This window comes from Diceros bicornis, unplaced genomic scaffold (assembly GCF_020826845.1).
Source record: "Diceros bicornis minor isolate mBicDic1 unplaced genomic scaffold, mDicBic1.mat.cur scaffold_67_ctg1, whole genome shotgun sequence".
NCBI lineage: Eukaryota > Metazoa > Chordata > Mammalia > Perissodactyla > Rhinocerotidae > Diceros > Diceros bicornis.
Window position 1 is genome coordinate 1,583,940 of NW_026691553.1, and position 15,330 is coordinate 1,599,269.

Sequence of the window (15,330 nt, forward strand, 5' to 3'; positions counted from 1 at the left end):
AACGTAAAGCCACCAAGCAAAGTGGGACCCACAGGGAAGAATATTTTTGCTCCTGAGGTGCACAACGTGATTCCTAGTGAAATGTCTCTGAATTTAACTGCCAGGAGGAATATGTCTGCTTGAGGGCAAATTCTAGTTCAGAAATATCTTTGTGAGTTTATCTGCAGAGAGTAATATTTTTGCTGAAGTCCCAATGTGACACATCTGTTACTAAATTTGGATAATATTTCAACATGGAAAGTCCTCTTTTTAATTGCACGTCGCTGGCAAACGTGAGACCGAATCCAGAAAAGCATCATTCTGACCGATGATGAATAATCGAGGTTATTACTGAAAATAATTTTGTCCTACGGGGGTGGGGGCGCTGGGAGCCTCCCCCAAAACACGCGGGGCCTTTGTCGCCCCAGGCCGCGCCGGGGAGGGTGCCCGCGGGGAGGAGGGACCCTAGCGAGGGTGACGGGGACCACGGCGGAAACGGGACCCCCCGTGAGACGCCCGAAAACAGGCCCAGCGCGGCTTCCCCGCCCCCAAGCCCGGCAGTGGGGGCGGGGCGGGACAAGGCGCGCGCGGCGCGTTCCCGGCGCCACGACGGCCCCGCCCCCTCTGCGCGCCCGCAGAGAGACGCCAGCGGGAGAGGGCGTGGCCCGAAACGGTCCGCCCAATCCGCGCCGCTGTCACCTCGCCGCCCGCCAATCAGACGCCGAGAGGGGCGGGCGCGCCTGGGTCTCCCGGCGGCCCCGCCCCCTTGCGCGGCCGCGATCCCAGCGGCGTGGGGGGCGTGGCCCGGGCGCGGCGCCTATAAAGGCGGGCGGCGGCGGCGGCGCCATTTTGCGAACGGCGAGCAGCGGCGGCGCGGAGAGGGGCAGCGGAGGTTTTGCTGGTTTGGGACCCCAGCGGCCGGATGGTGAAATCCTCCCTGCAGCGGATCCTCAACAGCCACTGCTTCGCCCGAGAGAAGGAGGGGGATAAATCCAGCGCCACCGTCCACGCCAGCCGAACCATGCCGCTCCTCAGCCTGCACAGCCGCGGCGGCCGCAGCAGCGGGAGGTGAGCGCCCCGCCCCCGCCCGAAGCTTCCAGAAGCGCCGCCGCCGCGCAGGCCCGCGGGGGGCCGGCCGCGGAAGTCCAGGGAGCGGGGAGGCCGCCCCTTTGTCGAGGCCACAATCGCGCCGGGGGCGGGTTCGGGGCGGGGCTGGCGGGCGCCCACCCCCCGGGGTGCCCGGGCCGGCGGCGCACGGGGGGTCGCGGTGCTCCGGGGTCCCTGGTCGCATCTGGGGGACGTGGGAGTCTCTGGTTGCATCTGGGGGGTACGGGATCGGGTTTGGGGGAGGGGCATGGGGTCGGGGAGCGGGTTTGGACGACGCTGGGGTCCGTGGTTGGATGTGCGGTCCACGGAGGTATCGAGTCGGTCTGGGGAGGGACACGGGGGTCCCTGGTCGGGTTTGGGGACATGGGGGTATCTAGTCTGATCTGGGGGTCACGGGGGTCTTTGGTTGGGTTTTGAGGTCTCGGGTCAGCTTTGGGGGCGTGGGCGTCCTTGGTTGGAATCGGGGGTCCGGGATCGCGTTTAGGGAGGGGCGCTCTTGGGGGGGCCCCAGGAATCTGCACTTTGCGGGCGCGGCGAGCGCCTGGCGGGTGGAAAAGTTCACCCGGGGACCCCCAGTGGGCGGCCGCCCCGCGAGCCCCGTTTTTAGCCCCGGAGCGCGTGGGTCCGGGCGCACTGGCGCCGAGGACGCGGGGAGAGACGGCGCCACGTAGACGCGCCCGGGGCCCCTGGGGGCCTCGGCCTGGGGGAAGGTGGTCGTGTCCGCGGTCGGGGTGGGGGGGGGCGTGTGGCGGTGGTAGTTGGCGGGGTCTAGACGCCGGCCCCGGGCCGGGTCCTGAGCCGCGACGGCGACGGGCTGCGGTTTGGGGGCCCCGACGGGAGCCGAGCAAAATGGAGGGGTTCGGGGCTTGTTTACAGGCGCCGCGCAGCAAATGGCTGCTGGCGCTCCGGCCGCGCGGTTGTGCAAACCTCCCCGGGGCCGGGCCGCGGCGGGTGACGCAACGGGCCCGCGGGCGGCGGGGGGGTAGCCGGAGAGCCCGTCGCGGGGGGCGGGCTGTCGGGGCGCGCGGAGTCCGGGTCTCTGCTGCGAGGAGGGGGCCGCGGGGGTCAGAAACGGGGAGTGGACGGGGGTACGTAGCCGTCCTCGGGTGGTTAGAGGGCCGGGGGAAGTGATCTCTGTGACTGTGAGTGTTCCGCTGCCCCGACGGGCACAGGCGGGTTCTGCCCGCGGTGTAGACCTCGGACTCGGAGGGGCGGGGGTGCAGGGCGGTGGAGTCGGGATCCTTGCTCGGGGCGGGGCAGTGAAGGCCGTTGAGCGCCCACTCTTCTCCAGTTCCAGGGTCTCCCTCCCCTGCTCGAGTAACCCGGGTCCGGGGCCTCGGTGGTGCTCCTGATGTCCCTCACCCACCCCTGAAGATCCCAGGTGGGCGAGGGAATAGTCAGAGGGATCACAATCTTTCAGCTAATTTATTTTACTCGGTGAGTATGCGGGGTTCTGGAGGTTGGGGTCCTGGTGGGGGGGGTCGCTTCCCAACTAGCTGTCCACACCCGCAGGCTCTGCTGTCCAGCAGGGGACGCTTTCTGTTGCGCCCCTGTCGTGTGCCAGGGGCTGGTCTCCCTCATCTCATCAGGTCCCCAGAGTCCGTTTCCGGGAGTAGCGGGCACCCCGCAGCCCCGGCTGTCCCAAGCCGAGGTAGCCGTTGGCGAGGTTCCCTTGGTGCTTCGGCCCGGGGCTCCCGGCACGGCCCAGCCACTGCCCCTCAGGCCCGGCGGCGCTGCACGGAGCTGGGGGGCCTGGTGGTTTGGATGCTTTTCTGGGTTTCCCACAGTGATAGCAGCGAGGGGGACGTCTCCACGCGGAGGCTAGGCATCTGAGGTCGGTTCTGGGCCTTCCTCTGCAGGATAATCGGCTGAATGTAACAGAGGAACTAACGTCTAACGACAAGACGAAAATCTTGAACGTCCAGACCAGGCTCACGGCCGCCAAGCACATCAGCTGGAGAGTGGTGCTGCGGGGGGCCTCCCTCTACATCGAGATCCCGGGCGGGGCGCTGCCCGAGGGCAGCAAGGACAGGTGAGCCGCCTCCCGCAAGCGGTGTCGGTCTGGGGTGGCGGGTGGACTGGGTGTGAGCAGTGGTCACCTAGGGCTCCTGTCCTCAGGGGATGCTGGGCCACAGCTGGGGACATCTATGGTTGTCACACGGGGGGGGTGTTTCTGGGATCGAGTCGTAGGGGCTGGGGATGCTGCTTCACACCCCATAGTGCCCAGGATGGCCCCCCAGAGAGGGACCTGCCGGTGGCAGCCGTGGGGGAAGGCCTGGGAGTAGAGCGGAGTCTGGTGCCTGTGGATGTGGAGAGGAGCGGGTGGTGCCTCGGGCGGTCCTGACGCTGGCCCTTCAGCTTTGCAGTTCTTCTCGAGTTTGCCGAGGAGCAGCTCCACGCTGACCACGTTTTCATTTGCTTCCACAAGAACCGTGATGACAGAGGTAGGTGACAGAGGCCCCAGCTGCTCTGCACGGGTGAGGGGAGGTGGCGCCCTCTCTGCTGTCCCCGGGGCCCTGCCACACCCTGTTGGACGTCCCCCTGTGCTCTGTTCCCTGTCGGTCACTTCCTGTGGGTCTCCTGTCGCTGGCACGTGGGGCGGGCACTGGGGGCCCCTAGGGCAGCAGCTCTAACCGCGTCTCCCCTGCAGCCGCCTTGCTCCGGACCTTCAGCTTCCTGGGCTTTGAGATTGTGAGACCGGGGCATCCCCTTGTCCCCAAGAGACCCGACGCCTGCTTCATGGCCTACACCTTCGAGAGAGACTCTGCTGGCGAGGAGTAGTGGAGACGGGTCCTGGCGCCTCCCCGCGGAGCCTCCATCAGCCCAGCCCCTCCACGTCGCGAGGTGCGGGCAGCGCGACCAGCCCTGCGCTGAGTCGGTGCAGCCGCTCCTCTGCTGGGTGTGTCGCATGTTGTAATTGTGCAAATAAATGCTCACTCCAAATTAGCATATATTTCTTGAAGTTTAATATTGTGTTTGTGATACTGAAGTATTTGCTTTAATTCTAAATAAAAGTTTATATTTTACTTTTTTATTGCTGGTTTAAGATGATTCAGATTATCTTTGTCCTTCGAGGAGGAGTTTGAATTCTTTTGCAAACAGTCTTAGATCTCTTAACTTGGAAAAATAAGTATTAATTGGCCCTTCTATTGCTCTCAAAAATCTGAATAAAAGTGATTCCAGCTCCAAAACACGTGTTGGCTCAGTGTGTTACCGCCCCCCTCCCCCCCTTCCCGGGGACTGGGGGACCTCGGGGTCGCCTGGGGTGGCATCGTGCCAGTCTTGAGCTGGGGGAGCACTTATACAGGGGAGGCAGGCTGAGGCCCGGTGTGGCCTCCGAACAACCGAGGTTTCTGCGGGGCGTTGTGGGCTGCTCAGCCCCTGGGTTGGGAGGCTGTTTGAGGGTTCTGCACCCCCACACCGCCCGGCGGCCTCCAGCAGCCCGCCCCGCCTCTCAGCCGCGCCCCCACCCCCGGTGCCCAGTGCTCTGCCCGGGGCGGCCGGGGCGGGAGGCCGGCCACGTTCCTGCTCCCCGTGCTGGCCTACCCCCACCAGAGTGTTCACCGGCCCTCCATCCCGCGCGGGGCGGGGCGGGGCGGGGCCGGCGGGAGTTTCCGAGCCGGTGGCGTAGCGTCCGTGGCCGTGGGCACCCCCGTCCCCTGGGCGAGCCCCGGGCGGCCAGCAGTGCCGGGCCGGGGAGGGAGCGCTCCTGGGGGAGCCTGCGGAGCCCGGGGGGGGGGGGGGCGGGGCGGGGGCGGAGCTAAAGGCGGAGGGTAGGCGGGGACGCGGCGCCACCTGCTGGCCGCATCTGGGAGCATCGCCGGGGATCCGCGTCCAGGTCTTAGCCGGAAATTGGCTGGACAGGGAGCATCTACGGAGGAGGAGGAAAGGAGCTCGGAGAGGTTGAGTATACTCGGGGGTGGGGTAGGATACTCAGCTACCTGAGTGATGATGGAGCTGGCCTTCAAAGGTCTGGGGGCGCGGAACAGGACGCACACTGCCAGTCTATGTGGGCAGGGCAAGGGCAGAGAGTGGGGTGTTGAAGGATGAATGGAAGTCTGAAGCAGAGGAGTAGAGAGTAGGGTGTGTCCAGTGGAAGAAACAACTTGGGCCAGGCCTGGAGGCCAGAAAGCACCTCCAGGGATGGGCCAGGGGGCAGGAGGGGTTGACCAGAGAGAGCTTGCAGAGCCTTCGGAGGAGCCCAACTGTATTCTGAGAGTACTAGGGACCCATGGGAGACGTTTGAGCAGGAAAGGGAGCTAGTCATATCTAAGGCTTAGAAAGATTCCTCCAGGATCGCCATGGCAGGGGTGGGTGTGGGTAAGGGGACATGACTGAGGCCAGGCAAGGGCAGTGGGACTCCTCAGGGCTCCTGTGTCCATTTGCCAGAGGTGTGAACTGAGATCCCGTTCTCTCCCTCAGGTGCCCGGATGAGTCTTGTATGACTGTTTATTCCATCATCCTGCCTATTAAGGAGGCACCTACTGTGTGTTAAGCCCGGCCCCTGCCCTCAGGGAACTCCCAGCCTGGTGGGTGAGGGGGACAGGTGACAGGTGAAGAGTTGAATAAAAACTTCCAAGGGGCGCTAAGTGCTCTGGGGAGAGAAGAAGCTGGGAGACGAGAAGGAGCAGGTCAAGAGAGCCAGGAGGGTTAGCTTTATTTGCTTAGAGGAGGTGGGATTCCAACAGTCTGGCAGAGGCAACAGCCTCTGCAAAGGCTTGGTGGCTGGGCAGCATTTAGTGTCACAGAAGGACAGCGAGGAGGCCAGGGTGGGGGAGAGACAGGGTCGGGAGGTGGCAGGGCACACAAACCCCGGGGAACGGGTGGGTAGCTGAGTTCCGACTCCTCAGGGAGGCTGTGCTGGGGGCGCTGGGTGTCTCGGGCTCCGGGGAGCCTGGCCTCCCCCGGAGACCCCAACAGTTCTTGATGAGGATGTTCACACTCCTGAAATGTCTGGCCGTCCTCAGCACAAGGGGGTGCTCCAGGGCCAGAAATGCCCCGGGGGGCCAGCATTGGAGGGAGTGTCCACACTCTCAGGGCAATGGTGACCCTCAGACCCCAGCACCAGGAGGGCGCCCTGATTTCTGTGGAAAGGCGGGGGAGGGGTTCCACACACTCGGAGAGACATTGACTGGCAGAGGTGTCCACGCCTGGGAGAGGGGTGGGCAGCTCTGGCATCAAAAAGCCTCAGCAGGCACTGGCCGTCCGCCCCCAGCCCGGAAAGGGGGCACCTGCGTTCCTGGGGAGGCCTCGGGCCTACGTCCCCAGCACAGAAGGGGGCCGGCGTTGGAGGGGGGCGTCCACACCCCTGCACTCTCTGCTAGCCTATCTGACCCCTTCTGGAAAGGGGCGTCCACTCTATCGTGGAGACGCCGGCCGCCAGCTCCAGCCCTGGAAGGGGTGCCGGCCTCTCGGAACAGGCGCGTCGCCCTCGGGAGGGGTCAGTCCCACAGCAGCGCCAGGGCGCGGCCCAGCGAGTCCTCGGTGACCTCGGCCAGGTATTCACAGCACAGCCAGTCCTCCAGGCCGGGCACCTCCCCGCCCGCGGCCCGCTCGGCCAGGTGCAGGAGCAGCAGCGCGCGGCGCACCCGCAGCCAGGGCCCCAGCGGGGCTCCGCGGCCGCACAGCTCGGGCCCGGGCCCCCAGAGCAGCGCCTGCAGCGCGCCGCGCGTCTGGGCCGCAGAGGGCCGCGTGTGCGCCAGCCGGGCCGCCAGCCGCTCCAGGCCCTTGGCCAGGGGCGTGGCCAAGGGCGCGGCGGGGCGGAGCATCGTGCGCAGCAGGCGGCCCAGCTGCCGCGCGTGCGCGCCCGGGGAGCCCCGCGGCCACGGGTGGACGTGGCCGAAGTCGGCGAGCAGCAGGCGCGGGGGCCCGGCGGTCGCGCAGCCCCGCGGCGTCGCCAGCAGCAGGTTCTCGGGCCGCAGCTCCGCCAGCGCGGCGCCCTGCGCCTCCAGGTGCTCCAGGGCCGCGCTCAGCTGCAGCAGCAGCAGGGCCACCGCCCACGCCAAGTCCGCCGGCCCCCGCTGCGCGCCCTCCTCCGCCAGCCACTGGGTCACCGTGCGCTCCGGCACCTCGGCGGCCAGCGCCACGGGGCCTCTCCAAGGCGCGTTGAGCACCGCGCCCTCGGGCGCCAGGCCACACAGGCCCTGGAGGTTGAAATGCGGAGCCAGCGAGGCCTGCAGCTCCAGGCCCCACGGGTTGGGCGTCTCGGCTTCCGGCTTGGGCACCTGCGAGGCAGAGGGGGCCATCAGCGCCTGACCGCGGAGCCCCCCACCAGCACAGCCTGCCCCAGCCGCTCGACCTGCCCTGACACCCTCCCGGCCACCCACTCGGCTTTGCCGGGCGGACTGCATCGCCTCCAGAAACCGGAGTGAGATGTTAATTCGGATGTTAGTCCCTAACATGATTTTAAGGAAAACTGCCCCAGGGAGGATGGTGTTTAGGGGTCAGACTTTCCAGCCTGCCCAAGGGGGCGGGTTCTGACCACTCGGTAAAGGGGGAGGTGACAGCTGACGTGCCAGAGCTGGGCTGTCCAATAGAAATACAACGGGGGCCACTGTGTCATTTACAAGTTTCCAGTAGCCACATTGAAAAAGTGAAAGACGGTGAAAGTAAATTTTATATTTCATCTAACCCGATAGATCCAAAATGTTATCATTTCAACAGGTCATCAATACACAAAATATTAATGACATGTCCTACATTAATATTATTTTTTGGTACTAAGTCTTGAGATGGGTGTATATTGGACACCCAGATCGCGTCTGGATTGGGACCAGACTTGTTTCAACTGCTCAGAAGTCACGCACGGCCAGTGGCTGCATGGACGGCAAAGCTCGTCTAGAAGCCCAGGTGGGCATCGGGTCTGGGATTACATTAGAATCACCTGGGGGGACGGGCTGTTTAAAAATGACAGGTGCTCTGGGGGAGGGGGTATTTAAAAAATAAACTCCCCGGGGGCCTCTGAGACAGAGCCAGGCTGGAGCCGTCGCCTAAAGCACTCACAGCCAGCATCGACTTCCTCCCTCCCTGCGCCCCTCTGTAAAACAGGCTGAAAGAGCGCGTTCTGTCAAATTGCCGCCGTCCCTGCAGAGTGGGGATGCGTCTAACGCCTGCCGGTTATTTAATGGGAATCTTTTTTCTTAGCGGTACATAAAACAGAAGCATCTTATGATGAAACGTGGTGATACAGGCATGGTCAAGTCGGCGTGGGGATTAGATAAATAACTTCGTCTAAAAGTCCTTAGAACAGCACGGGATGCAAAGGACGTGTTCAGTGCGTTTTGGTGGTGGTTGATTATTAAGTGGTAGCTGTCAGCGCCCGTGGCTGGTGAACCCAGTGGCTTTCTAGCGCCCGAATTCACTGCGGGGGGAGTGACGATGCAGATTCCTGGGCCCCTGGGAGGTGTGGGGAGGGGCCCTTAGCCAGACTCCCTGGGGGATTTGAATGTAGGTGGCCCCACACTTTAGAGATGCGGCCCCAGGGCCGACTGTGTTAATGCGGGTTAGTTGCACAAGCAGTCAGGCCGGGGCTGAAAGTGTCAAGGGTCATGCCCGAGTCGGGATGTTGGGGCACCTCGGCGGCTGTGGGGCACCGCGGGCTCACCTTGGCGGCCAGGACGTGCCAGGTGTCGTCGTCCCTGCGCACCACGCGGTAGTAAAGCGCGTCCCCGCCGTCTGCGCAGGGCGCGGGGTCCAGCAGGCGGAAGCCGTGGCGGGCGTGGCAGGGGCCCGGGTGACCCCCCAGCAGCCGGGCCCGGAGGCGGGTGTGCACGGCGCTGAGCCCCACCAGCTGCCGGGCCTCCAGCTCGGCGCGCACGGCCTCGGGGCGCTGCAGGTCGTGGACCGAGAGGCCCAGCGAGCTGAAGGGCAGCTCCGCGGGGGAACAGGCTGGCCGGGCCCTGTCGTCGCACGCCTGGCTCTCGTCCACGCTGAAGGACCCCAGAAGGGGCCTCCGAGGCTGACCTGCCGGCGCGGGGCTGGGGCCCCTGTGGGTGGGCAGGGACTTCGTCCTGAGCAACGTCTTCTTGGGCAGGGGCGGGGGCGCGGGCTGCGGGTCGGCCGAGAGGGACTCGGACGTCCGGGAGCGACTAGCCTTGGAGGGCAGCAGGTGGGCACGGACCTCACCTGCAGGGAGAGTCGGGGGCGTGAGGACGTGCGAGGGGTCCTGGGCACACGACTGCACCCCTCGGCCTTGATTTACCCATCTCCAAAGTGGGTATCATGCTGACACCCTCCGCCCTGTGGTCTGTGGGGGAGGGCTGCCCCCACTTTACGGATGAGGACACTGAGGCTCCCAGAGGTGCCCAGTCCGTGGCAGAGAAGCTTCTGGCCCAGCCCCAGGTGACCCCCATTTCCCTGTGTGGCTCCAGGCAGGTGACCACACCTCTGAACTCAGATCTCCCCGTTTTTACAAGCTGGTGATTCTGGCTTCTTTTTAACAAATTTTGACAGTAAAACAGCTAATGTCATGAAGTTAAACTGTCATTAGGCAGAAGTTCCTTAAATGGCAATGAGGGACTCGGCCCTTCTGCTCCAGCCACCTCGAGGTCCTGCTGGACGCCACCCCCCCCCCCCAGCCCGGGGCCCCCGCTCGGCGGCTCACCGAGGTTGATGTACGTGGGCTGAGTCTGCCAGGTGGGAACGTCGGGCCCTGGGGTCTTGGAGGGTGGCTCGGGGCTGCTCATGCTGCTGAGGGAGGGCAGAGCGGGGGGGCATGCGTAGGTGGGCACATGCGGGGTGTCCATGAGCGCTCCATGGGTGGGCGTGCAGGGACCTAAGGGGGTCAGCCTTGCACACCTGGCTCCTCTGGCCCAGCCTTGACCCTGCTGTGTGGCCCTGGTGGGTTTCTTGCCCTCTCTGGGCTCTGGAATGTCACCCATTCCAGACACGGACAGAGTGTCCAGCCCTGAGGGCAGGCCACCAGGGGGACAGCTGGGCTGGGCGACAATACCCAGGGGCCCACACTTGGGCCTCGTCCCCAGGGCTCAGCCCCCTCGAGCTGACAGCAGCCCGGCCCCCATCTCTCCCCCACCAACTCCAGGTCCCCCCCAACCTCGAAAAGTGGCTGCTTCTGCCCACCCCCTTCCCCAGCCCCTCCAGGAGCCCCCTACCTTCAGGACTGGAGTGACTGCAGAGTGGGGAGATCCTTGGGGACAGACTCTGACAGTGGCCGCCCCGGCCTCCTCCCAGGACCGTCTGACCTGTTGCCGGCAGCGAGCCGGAAGCGCCCGTGCAATCTGTTAGACCGCAGGCCGGCGGGAGGTGGGGGGCCCCTGCCTCACTTCCCCACGGCCGCCTGGCCGCACAAGACCACCTCCCTCTGAGGTGGGAACAGCATTCCGGGCAGAGGGAACAGCCTGAGCAAAGACTGGGAGGTGGGACTCAAAAATAAACGTCCAGGGCTGAGACCAGGGTGGGGGGAGATGGAGGAGACAGCTGAGCTCCCGAAGGTCATTCCAGGTGGGCGGCATGGGGAGATGGGGGGGGGGAGCGAGACATTTTAGGCTCCCCCCATTGGGGAGCGCAGGGACCCCCAGCAATGGCTGTTCAGGGAGAAACGTAACAAAGAGGCTCTTTCCTCTGTGGCTTTTGCTTCCTCCAGAACCACTTCCCCATCTGTGGGGCCATCGCAGGAGCCCCCAGTCTGCTCCCCCACCTCCCCCGCATTGCAGGACCCTCAGACTGCGAGCTGATGGAATTCCTTCCTGTGCTCCGGGTTCAAGCCCGACTCTGTTCTGACGTGCTGTGTGACGCGGGGCAGATCACCACCCCTCTCTGTGCTCCAGCGAAGAACGGCTCCCACTCACTGCCTCGCGACAGCCACACCAGCTGGATTTTTCTTTTTCTTTTTTCATAATTTTTATTTATTTATTTTTCCCCCAAAGCCCCAGTAGATAGTTGTACGTCATAGCTGCACAGCCTTCTAGTTGCTGTATGTGGGACGCGGCCTCAGCATGGCCGGAGAAGCGGTGCGTCGGTGCGCGCCCGGGATCCGAACCCGGGCCGCCAGCAGTGGAGCGCGCGCACTTAACCGCTAAGCCACGGGGCCGGCCATGGATTTTTCTTTAAAAAAATTTAATCGTTTCGCTTCCCTCCCCCCATGAGCCTAATGCATTTATTTAGAAAACACATTTGATCTGTAATCACCATACGTGGCACATCAGAAATGGTGAAAATCGAGGGGGAACCAGACAGCGTGCAATTCCAGCTGGAGCACGCGCCTGTCGAAGCTGTTCTGGGGCTCGAGGCTTGTCCCACCTGTCTGGAGCCCCTCCTGTTTCCCTGAGGGGCAATGAGCCCAGAGAGGGTAGGGAATCCACGTGGCGTCACACAGCAGGTCCGGGCCGGGGCGAGAGATCCACTGGCTCGTTGCGGGGTGCCCCGTCCTCCCCAGAATCCCCGGGGGTGGCGAAGGAGACTAATCCATCTTGTGAACGTCCTCTGTGACATTCTGGGCAACGCTGACCCTCTGCTGACCCCCCGAGGCACCTCCGGCTTGAGAGTCCAAAACTGGCTCCTATATTTCGTCTTTTGTGGAATTCATAGAATTTACGCCCTCTGTCTTTAGTCCCTGGGGTGCCCCGTGGCTTTGGTGGATTTCAGGATTGTGCAGCGGGAGACGGGTGGGCTCCAGGAAGAGTCTGAATCACACAAGGGATGGATCCCACAAATCCTGGGCTGTTCCAGGTGGAACAGAAGGGACAGAGGTGCTGAGGACACGGCCTCGTCACTGCCGAAGCCCTGCTGATGTGATTCTTGTTCTTCCCTTCATGAGACCCTGTGGGGTCATCCAGCTGGGCCACCGCCCTGATCCCGGATGAGGGTGAGGCGTGCCAGGCACCCAGCTCAGGCACAGAATTCAAGGTGATGCCAAAGACCCCCCCAGGGATCAAGATAAATAATATTTTAATGTAACATTAAAAAAAGAAATCTAATTGGCAAACTGTGGCCCCCGGGCCGGCTGGCTGTGTTTGTCAATAAAGTTTTATTGGAAGCAGGGCCAGGATGAGGGTGTGGAGAGCGAGGCTGGGCCGTGCCCGGGCAGCTCGGATCCCGTCTGTATTTAGGTTGATCCTTTGCTCATCGTGGATTTGGGGCCTCAAGTCATTTCGTTTATGGAGTGCTGGTCGTGATGGCTGAATTCTGGGTGCCCCCTAACATTTCATTCCCAAGATGAGCGCCCCCTTCACCCGTCTGGGGCCCAGCCCTGCTGCAGAAGCCCGGGGCGGGGTGGGGAGGCGGGCAGAGGGTCCAGGCTGGGACAAGGGGTGACGTCTCCAGGGTGGCGGGCAGCTGGTGATGGGGTCCCCCTGCCTGCCTCGGGCTGGCCCCTCCCTGGAGCGGACCCCCGGGCCCTGTGCAGGAGGGGAGAGCAGAGTGGCCCACTGACACCTGCTCAGCGTCCCCGATGTGCCGAGCACCCCGCTGAGAAATGGGGACCTCTTGCCTCAGCTCACCCCAAAAATGGCCATCAACATGTGAGTCACCCCCGTGTCCACCCCACCCGGCCACCTGGCCCCAGGGTCGGGCCCTCCCCAGCCCCCAAAGCTGGTCTTCCATTCGGCGAGCGTTTGCTGATGCTGCGGAGTCGGGGCCGGCTCTCTGCCTCCCTGGTGTCGCCCGGAACGGGACACGGATGTCAAATGACCTGACTTTGAAAAACATGCCTCCGTTTTTGTGGTTACGGCAGAGTTACGGCCCCCAAAGCTGTCAGGGTCCAGCACCTGTGGATAGTGACACGGGGCAGCTCGTGCAGTGTCCTGCACGAAAGACGACAAAAGTCCTCCAGTTTATAGAGGAGCAAACTGGGGCCCAGAGAGGGACAGCGGCTTCCCCCCGGCCGCACAGCACCTGGGGCTGGGGACCCCGGACCACAAGCAGTAGCTCGCAGGTGGGCGCTGTGCCCCCATGCGGGGGAAAGAGGGGAGGAGGGGAGGCTGATGTGCTCAGCTATTCCTATCACGGAATCATCTGGAAAAGGCCATGCAGAGAGAGGGAGATGCACAGGAAGTGTGTCTGTGCCTGGAAGATGGGGGTCGAGATGCCTGAGTTTGCAGGGGCGGGCTAGGGGGACCCTGTACACCATTCCAGCCCCACCTGGGAGGGGAAATCAAGGCAGGGATGTTCGCCCCCCCCCCGAGCCCAGGATGTGCCGACGGCTGGGCCGCCGTCCTGTGTTTTTGGGGGACCCCATAAAGACCCCTCTGAGGGGCTCCTTGTTGGGTTTCCGGCAACCAGCGGGACGGGTCCCCCTTCAGCTGGGCTTGGCAGCCAAGGAAGGAGGACCCCTCGGCCGCACCCCAAGAATAAGAGGGGATTCAGAAATGCTGGATCTTGTACCTGGTTTGAACCAGGGACGCAGGCAGCCCCTGCGGATGGGGAAACTGAGGCACACGAGGCCATCCTTCGCCTGCCTTTGCTACAGGAAGAAGAGGGGGATGAGACCCCAGGGGAGGGTCCCATGGCCCCAGCACGGAGGGGTCCCCACAGCCCCCGACACGTCCCTATCCTGATAGACAGAAGGGAGCCTTCTTCCTAGGTTCAAATGGGGAAACCGAGGCCCAGAGAGCCACACTGGGGTGGCAAGTGAAAGGCTGCCCTCGGCCATGGCTTCTGCTGACCACCCTGGCTCGGTCCACCTCCTTCCAGAAAGAGCCCAGGCCTTCAGGGGCCAGTGGGGTGTGAGCCCTGACACGGGGCTCCGTGCCTCAGTTTCCCCATCCATCACTGGGGGTTGGAGTGAGGATAAAGTGCTTTATCAGTATTACTTCCAGCGCCCAGGGTTGCCTGCTTTTCCCCAGAGCCCTCAGAGGCAGGGAGGCGGATGGGACCCCCTCAGCAGAGGAGAGACCCCACCCCCCAGCCCTTCTCAGCACCCACCTTTTCCTAGCTGGGGACTCCGGGCAGATGCCCTCCATCCTCTGACCCTCCCTTTGCTCACCTGCAAAATAGGATCATAACAGGACCCAGCTCGCAGCATTGTCATCAGCGTGAAAGGAGTTAATACAGGCAGTGCAGGGAACAGCATCGGGAACAGCATGGGCACTCCTGAAGTGTGACCTCTAACACTATCACCACGGGTCACCCTCTCTCCACAAACGCCTCATGACTTAGGGTCAGCTTTGGGGCTGGAGCCGGGAAGCTGCCCCTGGGGACCTGAGCAGCCCCTACTTCCTGCCCCCACGTCTCCCATGAGAATTATAAAAAAAATCTGAAGTTTGTTATTAAATCGGTTTCACTTTTATTGGGTTCTGATCAAATACAGCAGGGTTGGGGTGGGGCCTGGTGGGGTCTTGGTTCATGTTGCGACCGGGGGGACGGGCAGAGGGGGGCTGGGAGATCCCAATAAGCCGACGTTCCTTAAGTCATAACGCTGCCAAGAACACGCCCCCTCCCGTTGTGATGATGCTAAAGGCACTTGGATGTTGCTTTGAGGGGCCCTCGGGTTGTCATGGCAACCAAAGTCAGGAAGATGCTAAGGGGAAAAAACGAGTCAGTTCTGCCCAACTTGGATGGAGTATGGATGGGGCCACTGGACGCCCCCTTCGGCCCTCACTTACGTCCCGCCATGAGTGGGGTTGGGGCAGGGTCCCCGCCCAGGGAGAACGGCCCGTGTCTTCTTTTGAGTTCTGTCTGAATCCTTTGCCCAAAACCTCCAGGGTTGACCCAGCTTTCTCTCTGGCTCATCTCAGAAAGATCTTGAAGGATCCAGCATCCAGGTCGACCATCAAGCCGGTCCAGGGGCCTCTACATACGTAGCAATGGGTTTGACCTTCACTCTACAGATGAGGACACCGTTGGTCCAGGTAGTCCTCAGTCACCAACTGGGATTACACAGCCTGGCAGGAACAGAGCGGCTTTGAGCCTTCCTACAAGGTCCTTCAAAATACGGTCCTAATCTTCTGGTCGGCGGCTAAGCTCTTTTCCGGCCGAGGTTGGGCCCCACAATGTTTCCTGTACCCCTTTCTCCCAATGATGCCCTGTCATCTAGCCGAGGTAGAGAGTGGGAGCAAGGACCAGGCTGGGGGAGGCACGGTCATGGGCAGTCCCTGTCTGCTGTCTTAATAATTCTGCAGAACCTCAGCTCCTGCTTGCTCACCCCCAGTGACGGGGAGCTCACTCTCTGAAAAGCAACGGGACCGTGACCTTGAGGAAGCTCCTCCTTAGCCTGAGCTGCAGTCGGCCTGTGACCCCCTCCTCTTTGGCCCTAGATCTGCCCCAACGTTGCAGAGACCAAGATGCCGC

At 63.1% G+C, this 15,330-nt stretch overlaps 2 protein-coding genes across 3 annotated transcripts; one reads left to right on the forward strand and one right to left on the reverse strand.

Annotated features, from left to right (window-relative positions):
* The first annotated feature begins 826 nt into the window (after positions 1 to 826).
* On the forward strand, positions 827 to 4,120 carry OAZ1 (ornithine decarboxylase antizyme 1). Its single transcript, XM_058537644.1, is given in 6 exon segments — positions 827 to 1,047; positions 2,378 to 2,435; positions 2,437 to 2,523; positions 2,946 to 3,118; positions 3,445 to 3,530; positions 3,737 to 4,120. Coding segments are annotated over 6 exon segments (681 nt in total). The 5' UTR covers positions 827 to 901; the 3' UTR covers positions 3,868 to 4,120.
* A 2,382-nt stretch (positions 4,121 to 6,502) lies between these two features.
* On the reverse strand, positions 6,503 to 10,285 carry PEAK3 (PEAK family member 3). 2 transcript variants are annotated; one of them, XM_058537628.1, is made up of 4 exons: positions 10,197 to 10,285; positions 9,689 to 9,774; positions 8,690 to 9,210; positions 6,503 to 7,310 (listed from the first exon to the last, which is right to left on the reverse strand). In XM_058537628.1, the coding sequence occupies exons 2-4, from the start codon at positions 9,768 to 9,770 to the stop codon at positions 6,528 to 6,530; spliced, it is 1,386 nt and encodes a 461-aa protein (XP_058393611.1). In that variant the 5' UTR covers positions 9,771 to 9,774; positions 10,197 to 10,285; the 3' UTR covers positions 6,503 to 6,527. The 2 variants fall into 2 exon arrangements, with proteins under 2 accessions (XP_058393611.1, XP_058393612.1); XM_058537629.1 differs by having other exon boundaries at positions 9,689 to 9,771; positions 10,197 to 10,280.
* Between the last annotated feature and the right edge of the window lie 5,045 nt (positions 10,286 to 15,330).

Bases quoted from the DNA above. Each gene is read 5' to 3' on its own strand.
- PEAK3 (XM_058537628.1), bottom strand. From the start codon at position 9,770: ATGAGCAGCCCCGAGCCACCCTCCAAGACCCCAGGGCCCGACGTTCCC. The intron at 9,211-9,688 runs GTGAGCCGCCGA...CTCTCCCTGCAG, and splicing joins GCCCACGTACATCAACCTCG to GTGAGGTCCGTGCCCACCTG. The intron at 7,311-8,689 runs GTGAGCCCGCGG...TCTGCCTCGCAG, and splicing joins GGCACGTCCTGGCCGCCAAG to GTGCCCAAGCCGGAAGCCGA.